The sequence below is a fragment of the Bombus fervidus genome, chromosome 12, assembly GCF_041682495.2.
Source record: "Bombus fervidus isolate BK054 chromosome 12, iyBomFerv1, whole genome shotgun sequence".
In the NCBI taxonomy this organism is placed as follows: Eukaryota; Metazoa; Arthropoda; class Insecta; order Hymenoptera; family Apidae; genus Bombus; species Bombus fervidus.
Window position 1 is genome coordinate 9,872,790 of NC_091528.1, and position 21,574 is coordinate 9,894,363.

Here is a 21,574-nt window from a genome sequence, read left to right on the forward strand (position 1 = left end):
TTAGAAATCTATTCAAAATTCAAAGATGAACAACTTTACTAGGAAGATTTTTCTGATGCTTTTAATTATACATATTACAATTAAATATGTAACTTAGTATGTAACTTAACTACTTAGTATGGGACTAGGAATGATCATTTTTTAGAAATCTATTCAAAATTCAAAGATGGACAACTTTACTGGGAAGATTTTTCTGATGCTTTTAATTGTACGTATTACAATTATATATGTAACTTAGTATGTAACTTAACTACTTAGTATGCGACTAGGAATGATCATTTTTTAGAAATCTATTCAAAATTCAAAGATGGATAATTTCACTGGAAGGATTTTTCTGATGCTTTTAATTGTTCGTATTACAATTAAATATGTAATTTAATACGTAACTTAATTATTTAGTATGGGCTTGAATAAATGACTGGATCATTACACTCAATAATAACTTTCCTATCATACTGAAACAAAATGAGCTGATTAGCTGTGAATAGTATCGATACCTTGAAAACACGTCTTTCTGTATACTTTATCTTCCTATAAATTGCAATTAAAAGCCTTTTCCATTTTCAATATTTGGAAAGTGTCTATTATCATATACAAACAATCAAGTTTGCTTTCTTGGCCAAAATTGATAATCGATATCAGGAATGTTCAAATTTTATAAACAACATTAATTTACGATTGAAAAGAAGAGAAAGAAAGTTAAAAGCAGATTGATAACAACGATATAAATAAATCTTCCATTTCACAAATTAATATCGATAACATTTACCGATTTATCATCTAAAAAGTTTCCAATCTCAATTAGCAAATATTTCATTTCGATCACACGATTCTGAGAATTGTTAGGACTAATCGTTAAAAAGAAGAATGACCAGTACGTACCTTCGACTGCGTTTCAGCTTGAAAATTGTTGGAACGTTGATCGTAATATTCCATTGATGCACAGCGTATCGTTGAAATGGAAGGAAATGAATTTCGCACAGAAGAAGAAGAAGAAGAAGAAGAAGGCGACGAAGAAACTGATTGTAAACGATAGTTCTACATTCCATGATCGTTTTATTTCGATTACAGAACAACGCTCGCAACGGGGAGCCGATTTCTCCTGCTGGTTTTAACTCGATTTGTGTATGTATTTACAAGAACTTTCTCGGCGTGCACGAGAGGACACGCGGCGATCTAAAATCTTGATCAAGAGAGACAGAGAAGCGGAAGAAGAGAAAATTCGGACGTTTCTATCGTTTTAAGAAACATTGCATTTCCAGCATCCAAGGAACGCTTGGACTTGTGCATATCACTGCAGTCGATCGACCTGTATACTTCGTTTCGAAACAAGGATAATTTGCTTATCGTAAGTTCATTTCACGTTTTACCAACAACGAGTGACAAGATTCGACTTCGACGCGCGTGGAACGTTTCAGTCGTTGAATTTTGATAATTCGAACGTGCAAGAAGCGACCAAAGAAAATTTGTAACTGATAATTATAAATATGAAATATTACGAAGGCTGGATATTAATAAGAAAATTAATATGAAATAAAATTTCAATTGTATTTCCAATGTAACGTAACTCATCGAGCCACGTCGAGTCGAATTATTTGTCTTCTCAATGTCGAACAATCTTTCATTCTTAATGTTTCGTTATTTTTCATTGGTTCGCTTAATCGCTGATCAGTGTATCAATGATTCGGTAAACGGGACAATAATATACTTACAAAATAAGAAACGAATCTTGCGAAAGAAGATCGATCGTGATACATACGTTGGTCCGTCTTTCCCTTCCTTTCTCATCTGCATTTCTTTATTCTCTCCCTCTTCGTACTTTCCTCCGCGAATTTTTCTAGTCAAAATAAACAACGTTCCTTTCGTTTTACATGCATAAGACAAGGGAAAAAGAGGCGAGCTTGCGTTATTCGTTTTAATAGATATCAATTATTAACTTATCCACATTTTTTTTTTTTTTGTTTGTTTGTATCGTAACTTTGGTCGATTGGATTACACTGGTGTATCGTCTTGTGATTTATCGATTTCGCCATAGCCTGCAAACAGTGCGTATTTTACAACGGAAATTAAAAAAAAAAAAGAAACAAGTTCACCTCGTATATTGTTTCTTTAATTCGTTCCTTTCTAACGTGCAACTTATCCGTACAACGAATTAATCGTCCATTACGAATATTCTATCGATCAATAGACAATTAAGAAGTATTCCTGGTGGAAAATTTGTATTTGGAAAAATGGACGATTGAACCCTGGTAACGATCGGAAACATACTATAAATAATATAAAAATCTAGCTCCTTCTTCTATTTTTTTCTTTTTTCCTTTTTCTTTCGAACAGATACCATCGATAATAAATTGTTCTTTATTGCTGATAAAATAGAATAAATATACGTTTGCATGGATAAAAATAAAAAAATAATTAAACCTAATGAGAAAATTAATATTGCCTGCTCTTTACATTATGTAGTGTTTTGTCGAAGTCGCATATAATAGCTGAATGTTACATATTATACATTAGAAACAAAATGTACTCTTCGTTATCCTTCGCATTTTTCCATATCGTTTGTGCGCCTCGAATTAAATTAACCAGTTCATTTAGGTCGGATTAAAAGAAGATAGCAACAACGGATTGCTGGATATTTGTGATAAAGAGACACGTGTTTCCACGTAGCGTTGGTGAGTGATGTTCGTATTTTAAATACGATAATTTCCGACTATTTTCTTTGTCCTCTTTCACGGTTACGGAAACCCTACTGGAAATAGCTGATTTAACAAAGTTGTCGATTATATTTTACACATACATAATATTCGTCTTTGTAAATTGAACTCGATGAATCGTAGACACAGATACATTGTTTCAAGAGAAAAACGGTAAATCCGGCGAAAAGGGGCGACTTTAATGTAGACGTTAGTCGTTCGAAATGACACCTAGGAATTTCAGGTACGCGCGAATAGTCTTCGATTAGGAGCAGATACGACAAAGATGCTTGCGATGATGCGTCCCCGAACTTTTATCAATCGACGATCGAGTGTAAAAGTTTGTCGTGTACGGTTTTACTGCAAGCATTCCTCCTTTTAACAGATTCCTTAATTATTTGAAACTATACAGCGGAACTAGATGAAACGATTAATAATACATTATAATTCAATTGTTCGAATATCTGTGTTCGTAATATTCTAAATGTCTCTCGTTCGGTATGTTCGATTCTTAAGTCTTGAAATAAGTATCGCGCAAAATAACGTGCGCCACCGTAGATAAATATTTGGACACAAATCATTACATATTTATATAATAATATATAATAATATATATATTATATTATATAATATATAATATAATAATAATAATTCTATAAATATAATTATATAATATAATTATATTATTATATAATTATAATATATTATTATATTAATAATATAATAATTCTATATATATATATAGAAAATAATACTCCTCAAGTGGAACTTTTTAATGTAATTTTGATCTTACTTTACGCAACCATATTACAGTTAGCAAATATCAACGAAGAAAGTAATTGTTAACTATTATAAACAAAAGAGGACCGATAAAAAGTATTGGAAATTAAATAAATATAATTATTCATTAAAACATTGAATTTATGTGACGCAGATATATTGCTTGTTTTACTCCCAATTTCGCACAGGCGAAAGAAAATATCTTCGCGATAATTGTTTTAAAATAATTTGTCTCCTATGAGAAGAGAAAAAGGGTGAAGATTTTTATCTCAACGAAGAAAGTAATTGTTAACTGTTATAAATTAAAGAGGAGCGATTAAAAGTATAGGAAATTAAATAATTGTAATTATTCTGAAAAAGCTGTTCATAAGGTTGAGATAGAAGATATGAATTTTTTGATCTCAACGAAGAAAATAATTGTTGACTACTATAAATTAAAGAGGAGCGATTAAAAGTATAGGAAATTAAATAAATATAATTATTCATTAAAACATTGAATTTATGTGACGCAGATATATTGCTCGTTTTACTTTCAATTCCGCACAGGCGAAAGAAAATATCTTCGCGATAATTGTTTTAAAATAATTTGTCTCCTATGAGAAGAGAAAAAGGGTGAAGATTTTTATCTCAACGAAGAAAGTAATTGTTAACTGTTATAAATTAAAGAGGAGCGATTAAAAGTATGGGAAATTAAATAATTGTAATTATTCTGAAAAAGCTGTTCATAAGGTTGAGATAGAAGATATGAATTTTTTGATCTCAACGAAGAAAATGTTGACTATTATAAATAAAAGAGGAACAATGAAAAGTATAGGAAATTAAATAGTTATAACTGTTTATTACAACATTGAATTTATGTGACGCAGATATATTCCTCGTTTTACTTTCAATTCCGCATAGGCGGAAGAAAATATCTTCGCGATAACTGTTTTAAAATAATTTGTCCTCTATGAGAAGAGAAAAAGAGCGAAGGTTTTTATCTCAACGAAGAAAGTAATTGTTAACTATTATAAATTAAAGAGGACCGATTAAAAGTATAGGAAATTGAATAATTATAATTATTCATTACAACATTGAATTTATGTGACGCAGATATATTCCTCGTTTTACTTTCAATTCCGCACAGGCGAAAGAAAATATCTTCGCCATAATTGTTTTAAAATAATTTGTCTCCTATGAGAAGAGAAAAAGAGCGAAGGTTTTTATCTCAACGAAGAAAGTAATTGCTGACTATTATAAATTAAAGAGGACCGATTAAAAGTATAGAAAATTGAATAATTATAATTATTCATTACAACATTGAATTTATGTGACGCAGATATATTGCTCGTTTTACTTTCAATTCCGCATAGGTGAAAGAAAATATCTTCGCGATAATTGTTTTAAAATAATTTGTCCTCTATGAGAAGAGAAAAAGAGCGAAGGTTTTTATCTCAACGAAGAAAGTAATTGTTGACTATCATAAATTAAAGAGGAGCGATTAAAAGTATAGGAAATTAAATAGTTATAATTATTCTGAAAAAGCTGTTCATAAGGTTGGAAATAGAAGATATGAATTTTTTGATCTCAACGAAGAAAATAATTGTTAACTATTATAAATTAAAGAAGAACAAATTAAATAGTTATAACTATTTATTACAACATTGAATTTATGTGACGCAGATATATTGCTCGTCTTACTTTCAATTCCGCATAGACGAAAGAAGATATCTTCGCGATAATTAATTTGCTTCCTATGAGAAGAGAAAAAGGGTGAAGAATAGAGAAACGTTGTTCATATGGTTGGAAATAAAAAATATGAACTTTTTGATCGAATCGCAGGTGTCCAAATACTTGTGAAGAGTAGCGTAACAACTTGTCTAATAACGTTATACAATAACTTATCAGAGGAGGAAATATTTTTCTATTTATATTTCTATATATATATATATATATATATATATAGCAAGATGAAAATTGGTCTGCGCGACGAGCGATAAAGCATGATCGAGACATGATTCGCGCGCGCCTTTCACGGCTTAACTTACTAACGCTACTAAGTGCATAATTCGTACGTGGTAAATCTAGAAGGAGTTAATTTAACGTGACGCATAAATATATACAGATATTTACACGATCGAGTCATATCGAAACGCGTCGATTCTTTGGCAAAAAATCGACCATTATTTTTCTACGAACAACCCAATTTCTTGTTTGGCACACGCGACTTCCTTCACATGTAGATACGTCGCAAATCTGAAGGCGACGTTATCATGTTGCATTGTGGACACAGCTTTTTCGCACCCTGAAAGGGACAACTCTCCTCAACAAATTTTTCCCATCGATTCTCAACTCTTTCTCTGACAGTTGTACCGTAAGGCAAAAATATATTAGCGGCAAATCAAAGTGTAATCCTTTGGCGTTAAAACTGTTGCTAAACGAATGGTACATTATCCATATGTGTTTATGAATAAAATAATTCAATGCGATTGAAGTTGAAAAATGTTTATATCGCAATGGGCGTTTCTTTCTTTTTTTCTTCTTTTTTTGAGAGGGAAGAAGAAAGAAGAATTTTAACAGGAACAATTTCTATCGAGAAATAATACTAGGTTTTAACGAGGTTTATATAAAATGATGAAAGATTTACTATTAATTATTTCATGTTTAATGTAATTTTATTTAAATGTCAATGAAATATTATGATTTCACGCGGATAACAATTGCGATATATTTTTTTATGTAACGTATAAGATAATAAACAAAAGTTTAAAATACATTCTATAGATAATTCGAGAGCAACATGTCAGAGAAAGAATTGTTAATAATATGTCATTTAGACAAGGATCAATGCCTTTCTTCAATTTTTATTCGGAATTTCAATTTTACTAACTGAAATTCTGGAAATAATAAATAATTCAAGTAAATTAATTAAATGACGAGAAATTTTTTCAAAGCATACTTTCTATATGGTGAGAATGTTTCATATACGAATTACTATAATAAAGAAAAGAAAAGAGAAATTATATTCAAAGACGTATTATAAATGTAAATTTAACAAAATACTCGTAACTCACCAATGTGTGTAACCAACATTGTTCGCAATGAACGTGCCAGCAGCAAACCGAAGTCACAGGTTTTTTATACTGTTCCTGAGGACATAAAAGAATGAAATTATTTTCGTTAATTAGCAAGCAACGATCTTCATATTCATTGCTTCTGTGTTTTCTCAGTCTCGGAAATTATTTAATAAAATTGCTACGTGAACAGAAGAAACAGAAGAATTACTAGGTGTAAAGCTTGAGAACAGAAATATTAAGAAGAAGAAGACAACCTTTTAAGAAGATAGATCTATGAGAAGCGTAACAAATAATATCCAGTAAATATATATACTGTCTATTATAAATATATTTACTTCTCATAGATCTATCTTCTTAAAAGGTTGTCTTCTTCTTCTTAATATTTCTGTTATAGTTTCTATAATATTTATATTATATATATATAATATTATGTTTCTCTTATATTTATAATAGACAGTATATATATTTACTGGATATTATTTGTTACGCTTCTCATAGATCTATCTTCTTAAAAGGTCGTCTTTTTCTTCTTAATGTTTCTTCTTTTTCTTCTTAAAATATAACATTATACTGTCTATTATAAAATGTTACATTTTAATCCTGCTGTTTTTCTTAGTTCTACATGACCAAAAAATGTTAAATTTCAACAGAAATTATTACGATATACATAGTCTTTAAATATTTTATTTCTTTGAATAAAATAATTCGGAGAAAAGAAGATATCCGAAGAGATACTAATCGAAGAAGAAATGTGCAGGACAGCAGGTTTAATATATTGGATTGGCAATTAAGTGATTGCGATCACGATACTAATCACTCAATCCAATACATGTACATATCCGTATATGAGTATTTTGTAACAAATACAAATGTATTAAATATCATGGCATGAAGAGATTCCAAAATTTGAAAAATCATTTTGGAAACTAACCAGTGATTGCGATCACTTAGTTGCCAATACATGTGCATATCCGTATATGAGTATTTTGTAAGAAATACAAATGTATTAAATATCATGGCATGAAGAGATTCCAAAATTTGAAAAATCATTTTGGAAAATAACCAGTGATTGCGATCACTTAATTGTCAAACCAATACATGTGCACATCCGTATATGAGTATTTTGTAAGAAATACAAATGTATTAAATATCATGGCATGAAGAGATTCCAAAATTTGAAAAATCATTTTGGAAAATAACCAGTGATTGCGATCACTTAATTGTCAAACCAATACATGTGCACATCCGTATATGAGTATTTTGTAAGAAATACAAATGTATTAAATATCATGACATGAAGAGATTCCAAAATTTGAAAAATCATTTTGGAAGATATCCATGAAAATGAAATGCCTTTTACTAGATTTTACTGTTTGGTCTCTGATAACTTAATAGCAACAAAATACTCATAAACGGTGAATCCGTGTAAGTTAGTACGAAGAGATGGCGGAAGAGATGCAGTTTGTAAGAGAAGATATGTAACCGAAAGACTTGTAGTCCCATTGGCAAGTTAATAAATTATGACAATCGTAGTCTAAATCAGGAACCTAAAGAATCTAAAAAGAAAAATGCGTGTATCATTTTGAATTTACGTTACGATAATCTGAAATGATCTTTGCGAAGTGGCAGAAATTCAACTGTCGTATCGAGTTGGTTGTTGCCTCGCTAAACGATAATAGTCAGTTTATGCGTCAAGCACGCAACGTTAAATATCTCGAAACGTAAAATATACGATTTATGCCACTTCCATAATCATCTACGCTAATGAATCTGCCGCTAACAAGAGCTTACCATGCAGATGAGACACTTGAATGGTTGGCCACGCATTTCTGCTTCTAATTCCCGAATTCTGCCTCGAAGAGCCTCGATTACTGGCGTGTCACCGTCCCTTCTAGGCGACGTCGAGGCACTCTCGTCCTGTTCGTTCTGGCCAAGAGGAGTTGCTGTTCCTGGTTCCGGTTTCACCTCGACCAAACCTTGACCGATTTGTTCGGGTGTGTGCGGCGTGTGAGGCGTGTTGGACGCGTTCGGCGATATCACGGCTTCTCGAAGAGCGTCTCTTTCCTTTTGCTCTCTCGGCGTGCCATCCATACGTGGCGCGATCACGTCGGCTTCGGAATACTGTGCAGGTCCAAACTCGGCGGCGTCGTCGCCATCGACCACCAGGTCCACGTCTTCCTCATCCTGCTGATTAGATCCACCGTTGCCAGCGGCTGAACGATTGCTCGATGAGGTCGCTAAACCTGCAGCTACGAAGGCAACAAGCAATGAACATTTTTACAAATTTCATACAACATTTGATGTTTTGTTAAGAAGAGGAAATTATTAATTTGATGTTAAATATAATACCGTGAGAATTATTCAGACGTGGATTAGTCTTAATTAATCTTTAACTAATTAATCAGGCTACAACGTTGTAACATGCAATTGTTTAAGTCCAATAATCGTCGATTCCTTTCAATCGAAATGACAGATGATCAAATCAACGATTATCACGTATCATTGTCGTTAAGGTATAGGAGAGGATTTGGAAAAACAAAAAGTTTAAAATTTATTTACAAATTATTCAGCTCTACGTGTACGTTACTCTCTGAAGGACTCGACAACCTACTCGCTCGCTTGTTTGTTTTCTTCTGGTCGCCTCTAATAACTTCTAACGGCTTTTAATGACTTCTACGCGCTTTTAATCGCGTTTGATTGCTTTTGTATTAATTGAAACTTGCACGTTCTTCGACGCTCACATACACTCTCACACACGTACAATATAAATGTAACATCTATTTAACAATTGCCACACGTATGGATTCGAGGGGAAAAAGAGTTTGTTGGTGGACTGAATATGTTTTTAATTTTTCAAGAAAAATTACGCAGAAATAATAAGATTTAAAAAGAAACACGAATACGACTAGGAAAATGTGATATTACGAAAATGAAACCTCGTTGAAGAACGATTTATTCGCTTTAACTTACCAGAAAAGCCTCCGACGAGCATCGACGTTGCTCGCACTCTTCTTTGACCAGCCCATTCATACTCTTCGAAAGTTTCAGCATCGCCCTCCACGTCCACCTCCTCTTCGTCCAAATTATTCTGACCAGCGGGATTTCCATTATTGTGTTTGTTCAAGCATCGTTCGACGTGCTGATTCAATTCCTCCGGCGTGCCAGATAGCCTCTCGCTACAAACGGGGCAAGAAGGTTCGTCCGCTTTCCGTTTCCGGTTCTTCACGCGGATTCTAGCCTGCACATATTTACGAACCACTTTTTAGAAACATCGTGACACGCGTAATCACGCTATATCAACAAAATTCAGAATAAAAGTTGATATAAAATCAAAGAATAACATCGACAAATTAATAAGAGGAAATGTATCTTTTTGTCTTTAGCAGACGAAGACAGTTTTTTGTTCCTCCGGAGATTTAATTTTAAACCAATGAATTTCTCAATTTCAGGCTGATTTTTTCACATTCTCAATATTTATACGATGTTTAACGCCGAGTTTGTTAAATCGTATTACAAACTTAATTTTAGTGTATGTTAATCGCTGATCTATGACTGTATAGTAGTCTAAAAATAACTTAACTAGTGTAGAATTTTTGTATTTATTTAGAAATATTAGAAATTAGGGTTTCCAATTATTTGTTATCCTATATGATAATTTTATTGATTGATAGATCTATTTACAATGGATTAAACAGGGAACGATGGTTATTTAACGCGAACTAAATACAGTAATGAGTTATAATTAAGACAACTAAATAGTTAATTCACAACTCGGCAACTGAAATTCTCCACTCCTCATAACTCGACTCCTCATCACTCCACTGTCAACTCACAACACTCGTTACCATGCTTTTTCTCTTTTTCATTATTCTCCTCGACAACGCTAACAACACTCCTTGACAATGCTGACAACACTATCCGACAACGTTTACAACACTTCTTCCTCAACTCACTAACAACTACCTCTTATATTTGGCACGCACATGTTCCACAGAAGTGGATGACCCATAATCAAGTAAACCTTATTAATTACCCAGGACTTCTCCCCGATACAACACAAGAATAATTGCTTACTCTACTCTGTCAAATCACCGATTGTAGTTTCTTGCTTCGTAACGAAGGATACACTGACCCGTTGGTGTTATAACAAACACATTATAAATCGATTGTTTTACGGTTCTATTTTGTTGCTATTATAGGATTTTTTTATTTATCCTATATGATAAGTTTATTGATCGATAGATCTATTTACAATGGATTAAACATGTAACGATGGTTACTTAACGTGAATTAAATAATATGCCGTAACTAAATAGTTAATTCAAAACTCATATCTAATAGTTTACAACTCAAAACAACTTGGCAAGTCAACTCTCGACTCCTCGCAACATGATTTTTCACCACTCGACTGTCAGCTTACAACTATCTCAATTCGATTATCAACTCACAACTATCTCAACTCACAACTAATTTAATTCGATTCTTCACCACTCGATTCTTAACTCACAACTATCTCGACTCGGCTCTCAACTCACAACTATCTCAACTCAACTTTCAACTCACAACTATCTTAATTCGACTCTCAACTCACAACTATCTCAACTCAATTCTCAACTCACAACTAATTTAATTCAACTCTTCACCACTCGATTCTCAACTCACAACTATCTCGACTCGACTCTCAACTAACAACTATCTCAACTCAACTTTCAACTCACAACTATCTTAATTCGACTCTTTGCCACTCGACTCTCAAATCACAACTATCTCAACTCGACTCTTCGCCACTCGACTCTCAACTCACAACTATCTCAACTCAACTCTTCGCCACTCGATTTTCAACTCACAACTATCTCAACTCAACTTTCAACTCACAACTATCTTAATTCGACTCTTCGGCACTCGACTCTCAACTCACAACTATCTCAACTCGACTCTTCGCCACTCGACTCTCAACTCACAACTATCTCAACTCAACTCTTCGCCACTCGATTTTCAACTTACAACTATCTCAACTCAACTCTCAACTCACAACTAACTCAACTCGACTCTTCACCACTCGACTCTCAATTCACAATTATCTCAACTCGACTCTCAACTCACAACTATCTCAATTCAACTCTCAACTCACAACTATCTCAACTCGACTCTCAACTCACGACTCGACTCTTCACAACTCTACAGGTAACAACCACCTGGTAAAAGATCCTTTTGGCCTAACGACACTTAGGTCTTCTCGCAATATTGTTTATGGTTCACCTGATAAAAACTGCCAGGACTTTATGGCCTAATAGCACTTAGACATTCTCGCAATATTTCACCCGATTCTTAGGCTATTTGTCCACGATACTACACTATTTATTTACCTGTCTATTGGCTTTAATTCTTTTGTAAGTCTCCCATCTTCCATGAGGCGTTCCATCAGCGGCTGATGGGGCATGGAGCATCGGTCCATGGGGATGGTCTTGAGGATGGCCAGGAGGCAAACTCGACCTTGGCGCTCGCGCTCGAGAGGATGCCGACGATATCTTATAAAGTCGGTCGAGTTCCTGAGCGAAATGTTGCTCCAATTCCTGCGGTCTTACAGTTACTCCGCACGCTGGGCAACAGGACGGATCCGACGGAAATTTCTTTTTACCTAAAACACGATTACATCCTGTTACTGTCATCCTGTCACAAATTAAACCACACATACTTCGTTTCAAACGTTTGTTCGTGCGCTTTCTATTCTATTCTATTCTAATTCTTCTTAACAACGAGATATCTAAGAACGTCGATAAGCCAATTAAGAATTTTACGCGATTAAGTTTGTACATGTTGAGCAGAAGATTGTTTCAGAGAGAAAGCATCATGATATTACGAAATAGAATTATATTCGACGAAAGCAACGAACGAATGTGACATAAACCTCAGAATAAGTTAACCAATATGATAGAAAATGTTTAGTGCAAAAGTTACTCACACAAATTGAGTATGCTAATTTTAAACGTTCTTTCGTCACTGTGCATTAGCCTGAAGGTAGAGGATTTTCATAAAATTCAGCGGATTTATAGCGTAATTAATTTTCGTTTCGCGTAATTTTATTATATTCGCTTATCCAACATACGTCGGATATATTCGTTCTTAAAAGAAACATTTATCAACCGAGGTCCAAAAGAATTGTGAGACTGAAAAATGTTAGTTTACAAAGAAGATTCCGGATGCTGAAGTCAAATAAACTGTGTAGAGTGGTTACACCTGTTACGTACCTTCCACGTTAACATAAATTTTAAGGAAACCTGTTTCGTAGTAAAAATTATTTTCATACGGACTTGCACGTGATGCATCGTTCTTCTGAATTCATTCAAACTCAGTCGATTAAGCGTGTTAAAAGAATATGATAAATTGATCAACACTTTGAAACGGAAAGTCCGCAAGTCTTAATTATCGATAATTAAAAGAATCCTTTAATTCTATATATATATATCGTATCGATTTTGCAATGTATCTCAATTTTTGTATTAATCAAAAACCGATAGAACCTAGCGAAATACGTGTCGATAAAGGACGTTGGAAATTCGACAGGCAACTATCAAGCCATAAGAACATGTGGATGTAACTATTAAAAATAATGCAAGTAATTAATTTATCGCAATAATTGTACCAAATTTAGTCATCGCAATTTATATCATAGAGAAGCAATTTGAGAGAAAAACATTTGATTTGAATAAAAATTTTCATTTATAGATGTTCCCTGAGCAACACTACAATTAGGTTCCTAACAAATGTCGTGTAAGTACACTATTTTTTCATAACTAGGAGAAATTAACGAAATACGTTCGATAAAGGACATTGGAAATTCGACAGGCAACTATCAAACCATAAGAACATGTGGATGTAACTATTAACAATAATGCAAGTAATTAATTTATCGCAATAACTGTACCAAATTTAGTCATCGCAATTTATATCATAGAGAAGCAATTTGAGAGAAAAACATTTGATTTGAATAAAAATTTTCATTTATAGATGTTCCCCGAGCAACACTATAATTAGGCTCCTAATAAATGTCGTGTAAGTACACTATTTTTTCATAACTAGGAGAAATTAACGAAATACGTTCGATAAAGGACATCGGAAATTCGACAGGCAACTATCAAACCATAAGAACATGTGGATGTAACTATTAACAATAATGCAAGTAATTAATTTATCGCAATAACTGTACCAAGTTTAGTCATTGCAATTTATATCATAGAGAAACAATTTGAGAGAAAAACGTTTGATTTGAATAAAAATTTTCATTTATAGATGTTCCCCGAGCAACACTATAATTAGGTTCCCAACAAATGTCGTGTAAGTACACTATTTTTTCATAACTAGGAGAAATATGCTTCGTAAAACAACGAATAATTAATTAAATGTAACAAATGATATTAATATAACGTTTGGTGAGAAAGTATTCGAGTCGTTAGTTTCCTATAGCAGGAAAAACTTTTTGAGGGCTGATAATTGGCGATCTAAAAATAAATGAAAGATCATTCCAAAATTCGACACGCAACTTCTCAGACAGCAGACGCGATTTTTGGTCCAACGAAAAATATCGAATGGCGTTGTTTATTTTCCAAAATTCTCATTAGGTGCCATTTCCTGCCAGATTTTCGCCAATTCTCAACTCGTGTTTCAACGGTAACGCGTTATACGCAGGATCCCTGTACTGCACGTTGCTGAGACTTGTCATCAGAGAGGAATAATTATGAAATTTGACCAAAGAATATAGTTTCATGAAGATTTAGTCCGCGATTGTAAGAGTAACCAGACTAAAACTGTATTCCCATTTCGCTACTAATTTCCTACTATTGAAATTTACAATTCCCAAACATCACACCTGCGCTACGTATTATACTACGATACCGCAAGACCGGTATACGTCCAATAATACGCGTCCCAGTTCTATGAACGTTCAATTAAATACGTACATAGAATACTGTAATTTTCGAAACAAACATAGAACGACTAATCTCGTAATTAAAACGCATGCTCAGAAAAATAAGCAGATATTCAAATGCATTGGGGCAATAGCCTAAATGACGTTCTCGTGGGTGGAAGTAAGTTAGTAGGGATTTGGCTGAACAGCCGTGAGAATCGTAAGTTACATCGACACGAAGAATCTTGTTTCGAAAAGCTACCGTGTGCCCTCACCGCTTCTGGCGTCGTTTATTTGGAGAACGGCAACCGGCTATTCTCGAGCCGTTTAACATATCCCGAAGCGGTTCTCTTCCCTCGTGTCTTTCCTCTTTTCTCTCTTACACACCGATTCTATTCGTCTCTTTTCCCGTTTTCACCTCCCTTCCTCCTCGTCGCTGCAAGTCGCAAACTTTCTTCTCGTCTCCGTTTTCTTTTCCCCTTTCAATTAGGTACACTGGGAAATTTATGTCCGCGCCCCGGAATACCCCGTGTACTCGATATTCCGTTCTTTATTGAAACAGACACCTTCTGTTTCCTTTATAGGCATTGCGGATGGCTCCGATTGGAAATAATCGCGATGCAAAATACCGGCGAGTGCGTTTCCTCGTTCCAGCGTTTCATAATACAACGACAGTTCGCGTTCGATTATTGCGCAACCCTGCCGATAGGATATTGGCCTGGAAATCTCGCCGGTTTACTGCTTATTATTTAGATTGATATTTCGAGCGCCTGCTCTCTTTCTCTAGACGACCGAAGAATCAGACAGAATCGGTCAATTTGTTGTCGTACTTTTATCGCGCGTGTGTTTTTCAATGTACATTTTATGGGAAATCGTACGCGAACAGTGCAGATCTTGGGGATTCGTTCGTCTTATTGTGCGAATTTTTATTTCATTTGGACCGTTTCGTCGAGTCTTTGCGAGCGACGTTGATGATAATTCACTCGTTCGGAAATTATCCGACTATCGTTTGTAGAGCGATATCAATGATAGTGTGCTCGTTGAATTTAAAATGTTTGAATGTTCGTTTGAACCGTGGTGATTAAACAATCCAAGCTCCTTTTCCAAGAAACAAGTAACTTGAATTTTCGTATTCTAAGCAGATATTCCAAGCATTAGAAGATCGAAGAGAAATGTTAAGAAGGAGCAATAAAATGTCATACTATCGGAAATGGAAGGTAAAGTTGATATTTTCCAGCAATTATCTCGAAAGTTACGTCTAGTTTTGAAAAATGTTTCATAACACAGCGAATGTCAATGTAAATTTGACGATATAAATTGACAAACGATTCGATAGAATGGCACTCTCGTCTGAAACTCGTCTTTTCGTAATCTTTCGAATTACAAGGCTACTTCAGGTAGCGTAAGAACTCGTTTCTTCGGTCGTATAGTCTTATCGATGTTATCATCAAAACCCTGGAAAATCGTCAAGGGATGCGATTTCCATTTACAGAGTTCCATCTGCTGACATAATTAACGGAGGCAGTGCCATTTTCGCGTGCAAGGGTCTCGGATGAAAGGGGGGAAAAAAAAATAGAAAGGAAAGAAAGGGGAAACGCAATGGCTAAACCGCAAGGACCTTCTGAACGTTTTTATCCTTCATCTAAGATGTTCATTTTCTTAAGCACGACACCTCCTCCTCTTTCCCCTTTACGTTCACATAAATTACAAATTATAAATTTGAATGTTTTATAATATCGTCCACATCGTCCTTTAAATTGCAATTTAAATTTTCATATAGTTAGTTATAGTTACGACGATATACTTCGGCAAAACGAAACTATTGGCTTCCAACACGATATATTTCGTATTTGTATTGTACGTTTATCCTCAATTTGTGTCCAGCTAAGAAGTACTCTTAATATTAAAGAATTAATTTGTAGAATATTTCACTTGACAAATACGAAATACATTGTGTTGGAAACTAAGTGATTGCGGATCTTGTCAGTAGGTAGCAATGACAAAATCCGCAATCACTTAGTTTCCAACACAATGCATTTCACATTTGCATCGTACGTTTATCTTCCATCTGTACCGAGCTAAAAAATGCTTTTTATATTAAATAATTAATTTGTAAAATACTTCACTAGACAAATATGAAATTGCCATCTAATGACAAAATCCGCAATCGCTTAGTTTCCAAGACAATATATTTCATATTTGTACCGTACGTTTATTTTTCATTCGTATCGTGCTAAAAACTGTTTTATAATATTAAAGAATTAATTTGTAGAATATTTCACTTGACAAATATGAAACATATTGTCTTGGAAACTAAGTGATTGCAAATTTTGTCATTGCCATCTAATGACAAAATCCGCAATCACTTAGTTTCCAAGACAATGTATTTCGTATTTGTATCGTACGTTTATCTTCTATTTGTACCGAGCTAAAAAATGCTTTTTATATTAAATAATTAATTTGTAAAATACTTCACTAGACAAATATGAAATTGCCATCTAATGACAAAATCCGCAATCACTTAGTTGCCAACACAATGTATTTCATATTTGTACCGTACGTTTATTTTTCATTCGTATCGTGCTAAAAACTGTTTTATAATATTAAAGAATTAATTTGTAGAATATTTCACTTGACAAATATGAAACATATTGTTTTGAAAATTAAGTGATTGCGGAGTTTGTCATTGCCACCTAATATTCATATTTGTACCGTACGTTTATCTTCCATTTGTACCGAGCTAAAAACTGTTTTATAATATTAAAGAATTAATTCGTAGAATATTTCACTTGAATCGGAAGTGAGGCATTTCAATAGAAAAATAGAATATCCAAGTACTAGTAATGTAACAGCAGTAAGTATTAAACGATAAACCCTAACTAATATAATGATACAAATAGATATATCATTTTTTTTTAAACAATGATTACAATGAAAGATATAGTACTAAAAATACCGTACGTTAGAAGTAAATCGTTGGATTTGCGACAGGGCGAAGAGAATTTAAAATTGAAATTTTATCGAATCTGCTTGGAAATTTTTATGCAAACGTAAGAAATTTAAATAACGAAAGCGTTTAATCAAACTATGTGCAAACAGGAAATCGTTATCGTAATATAAATTTTGCCATTTTTTCTTTTTTTTTTTTTTTTTAAGGAAAATCAGAGTTGCTTCACTTCCTGACTTCTTTCGTTCATTTCCTTTCTTTTAGTTACTTTCCAGCGTTTCTGCCCTTTCGTAACTGCTTTCGCTGCTCTTTGCCCCCTCGTTTCGATAAAACGACGATGCTACTCCCTTCGTCGTCGCGAGAAGCTATCTCCCGCGACTCTGACCATAACCGCGCTATCATTTACACTTTAAAACGACTACGGAAGATAGAGTGGTAGCGTATCTTTAATTAAAAGAGTCGGATGCCTAGGAGAGCGGAATGAAAAGATTCTTCTCACTCTACACCGTAAGGCTATCGCGTTATTAAAGGGCGAATCTACCGAAAAAATCCTGAATAAAACCACTTGTTATTTGCTCTATCTGAGGTACGATTACTTCTATTCTTCATATATATAACAATAAAAAATATATATATATATACTTAATACTATATAAATTTTAGGAGAAAATACAAATACAAAAGTGATTGATAAATATGATGTCTATATATATGTCGGATTATCATTAGGGTTAGGGACGTGTGACGAATCTTTCTTTGGATTAGACATTGTTGTTACGCAAGAGCGAAGATATTTACCAGTACAATTATGATCGTGATAGAATTTGACAAGTAACCGTGGCAATTAGATACTCGGAGTGTGAATGGCAACGATCTTAGACTCGATAACGAAATCCACGGTCAACGGGATGACGAACGCGATTTCTTCCACGGTCTAAGTCGAACTCAACTTACTGATCCACGATTCGGGTTTGACTCAACGTACTTGTCCACGGTACAAGTAGAACTTATCTGACTGACCCTCGATCCAAGTGGAACTGCCCTTATATACTCCTCTCCGTACCTCTCTGTACCCCTCGGATCAATCTTTGTTTCTAAGGAGAGCTATTTAATTACTCCATACCTCTGTTAGGTACGCGTCCCTCCCCTGACCGTGGCTACCTTCGGCGACCCGTTATGTCACTTCGAGCCCAAGCTCACTGTCATTAATCTCGGACAAACATAATTGGGTTAAGTCATAAACAGCTATTTCTCGGTTTTATTACTTAAGTACAGCTATAATAAAAAGTCTGGACTAAAGTATCGGGGACCTTCCTAAACATTACAAAAGAAAGGCCCCGATGTCCTTTCATCTCCGACATATAAAAGACAGCAGGCATTCATTGCAATCATATACTCAGTGAAAAATTAGTATATACACTACGAACAGTAGTTTTAAACGTACAATTACCGCTAAAGACAATCTTCTCGCTGCGTATTATAGCTTATTAATATAATTGACTGTTGAGATACTTGGCGAAATATATGCGCGCCATGATTCCATCCTTTATTTTCACATCTGTTGCAAGTTTCACCAACGTGTACGATCACGATAGCAGTGTTTCGCTACGATGCCGCTGAAATTTTTAAATCTTTTGTATTAGCTTAAAAAGCGTTTTTCTTTTACAGAAACACGAAACCTAATTTGTCAAACGTTGTGACGTTTATCTTGATAGAAGAAAATGTACCACACGTAATTCGATAAAATAATATAAAACGGAAAATGCGCGTCGATTATTTCCTTATAAAACGAAAGAAACATTTCGGACGACCTAATACATAATTATATTTTTATTTTTAACACAAGCGGAGAAATATTTACGGCGCTTCAGAGTGCAAGAAATTTATCTGTAAATTCTCTACCCTGGCTGAAAGATGGCAATACAACTTTTTATTACACGAAAGGGAAATAAAACTTTCCATAGTATAATTAATTGAATTTACGAACAAGCGTACGAGTAAAAGTATTTTACGTAACATATAAAAAGACGTATAAAACTCGAACAAGACCTGGATGAAAAACTCGAAAGGAAGTAGGCGAGGAGAAACGCACCCTATAAATTAAGCGTTGGAAAAACACAAAACCAGATCGAAGAAGCGCGAAACGAATAAAATGTTAGGTGAAAATTTATCTACACGCGTGCTTACATGAGTTTCAACGAGAATACGAATATTACATTTATTCGCACGCGTACTTTTTCTTCGAGAAAGGAATAAAAAGAAGAAAGAAAATGTCACGTTTTGTTCATTAAAACTCGGCAGACAAACAAATTAATCATCGACGCGTATTCATACTTTCTCGTTCTCCTACTTTCTTCTCGTTTTCTCCACGCAACATCGAATCGGTTATTCCGATAAATTAATATCGCAACGTTTCCGATGTATTTATTAAACAGGTTACTATTTTTCAGCTGGCTGTATTACATATTCGCACATATCTTAGACGATTTCGCAAACGTATTTGAAGCAGGCCGTTCGTGAAAGATTCAAGAAAGAAGGATGCCCGGCTCCTATGTCGATGAAATACAAGCTGCAGGTAATTAGCTGGGAGCTCGTGCAGTATTTACGGCCATTTAATCCGGATAGAGCAATTAGTATATATCGATGGTGCCAGGTTGGTGGTTACAGATGTAGGATAGGCCCCTACCTACCACGTATAATCCGGTTTTAATTAAATAACTGAGTCTCTGTCTCTCTCTCTTCCCCCCCTTTTAACTCTCCATGCCAGTCACCCTCTGCCTTTTTCTTCCTAACTTGCTTCCGTACAACTTCTATCAGACTTCTAACGAAAACAATCGAACATCCGAGTTTTCATACGATTTTTTTGAAAATTATTCTTCTTCTGAAACGTAAGATTGAGAGATGTATTTTTTTTGATATTTTTAGATGCTATAAATATAGATTTTATCAAATTTTATGAAATAGTTCTAGTTTACTTAATTTGTTAAGTTACCGTTTATATGCTCACCGTTATGTTTCTATTTCTATAGCGTTGTATAGTGTTTGGTTTGACGATGTATACACATTCGTATCATCGAAAGGATTGACACATGCTTAACAAATGAAATTTAACAAATGTGATTTAAGTAGACACTCGTTATATCTGCATATAAACCTGTGTGAAAAATTCAGCAAATTTTCTAACTTTCACACGTATAACGCTAACTACTTTAAGCAGAGGATCAGATGTATATAGAGAAGCTAAGACTATTTATTTTAATCTAAAATCGTTACGATGGTTATTTTCTCGCGTAGACGATCCAGAAATTTGCAGGAAATTAAAAAAAAAAAAAAAAAGAAGTCAATACGTAAGTTGTATTTAATGTTTTATTTAATCCTCCACCTGCAAACTTGTCTCTACCGACGTCGTTCGATTCATCGCAGGTTTCTTAGGTTTTTGTGTGTCAAAAAATTCCCCAAAATTCCTGAATGCTCCTGAGAGTTTGCAGAATATCGTGCAATAGCTTTTTTATCGCCACGCGTCACCCTAATCTTTCTAAGCAGAGCAACGTTTTAACAGAAATATGGAAGTAATGAAAAGATTGCTTTAGTAATATTATTTCAATATATAATAAATATAAATAAGAAATAAAAATGACTCGACAGCTTCTTAAACTGTTTAAGAACGTGTTATCAGTTGGCTGATCGAACTCCGTTTAAAACTATGGGAATTTGACAAAACGCGTAGTCCGAGGAAGAAAGGCGAGTCGAAGTGCGTTTTGGCATCTGCGTGATCGTAACTCGATAACAATGGTTCGAATAATAAAAATAAATCGCACGTATGTATGCGATACTCGAGTTGAGAAAATATTCGAACTTTAAGTCAGCGGTGAGTGCGGTGAAACGTACCGTACGGTATAGCTCGTTGGCCAGAAAGGGTTGTCGGTGGTTTCGTGCCGTGGCGTCACCATCACCGAATCCCTCAGGCATTTAACCGCAACTGTTGTCTCGATGGGCTGGGTTACTGCCCCTGGACACGTCGCCACGATCAACGTCCTTTACTTCTGCAATATGCTCTTTCGCTAATCTGTTTCGTGCCTCCGTTTTCTTTCAGCGAGACGCGCGTCATTCTTACGAAAAAGGAATTTTTACGAAAAATTCTTTGCATTCTCGCCAACAGATTCGCTTGACAATTCCTCCGAACGTTGATTTC

General features: G+C 34.4%; 1 protein-coding gene across 7 annotated transcripts in view; it reads right to left on the reverse strand.

The window, feature by feature from the left end:
• Positions 1–1,036: 1,036 nt before the first annotated feature.
• Positions 1,037–21,574, reverse strand: part of LOC139993116 (E3 ubiquitin-protein ligase Rnf220) — a 223,253-nt gene continuing 202,715 nt past the window's right edge. For 6 of the 7 annotated variants that reach the window (XM_072014557.1, XM_072014558.1, XM_072014563.1 and 3 more), the window contains 5 exons: positions 11,896–12,167; positions 9,500–9,767; positions 8,321–8,778; positions 6,527–6,601; positions 1,037–5,757 (listed from right to left, as the gene is read on the reverse strand). In XM_072014557.1, coding sequence (XP_071870658.1) covers positions 5,686–5,757; positions 6,527–6,601; positions 8,321–8,778; positions 9,500–9,767; positions 11,896–12,167 — 1,145 coding nt within the window. In that variant the 3' untranslated portion in view covers positions 1,037–5,685. Of the gene's footprint in view, positions 5,758–6,194; positions 6,447–6,526; positions 6,602–8,320; positions 8,779–9,499; positions 9,768–11,895; positions 12,168–21,574 lie in introns of those variants that run through there. The other variant, XM_072014560.1, reaches the window with a different exon arrangement.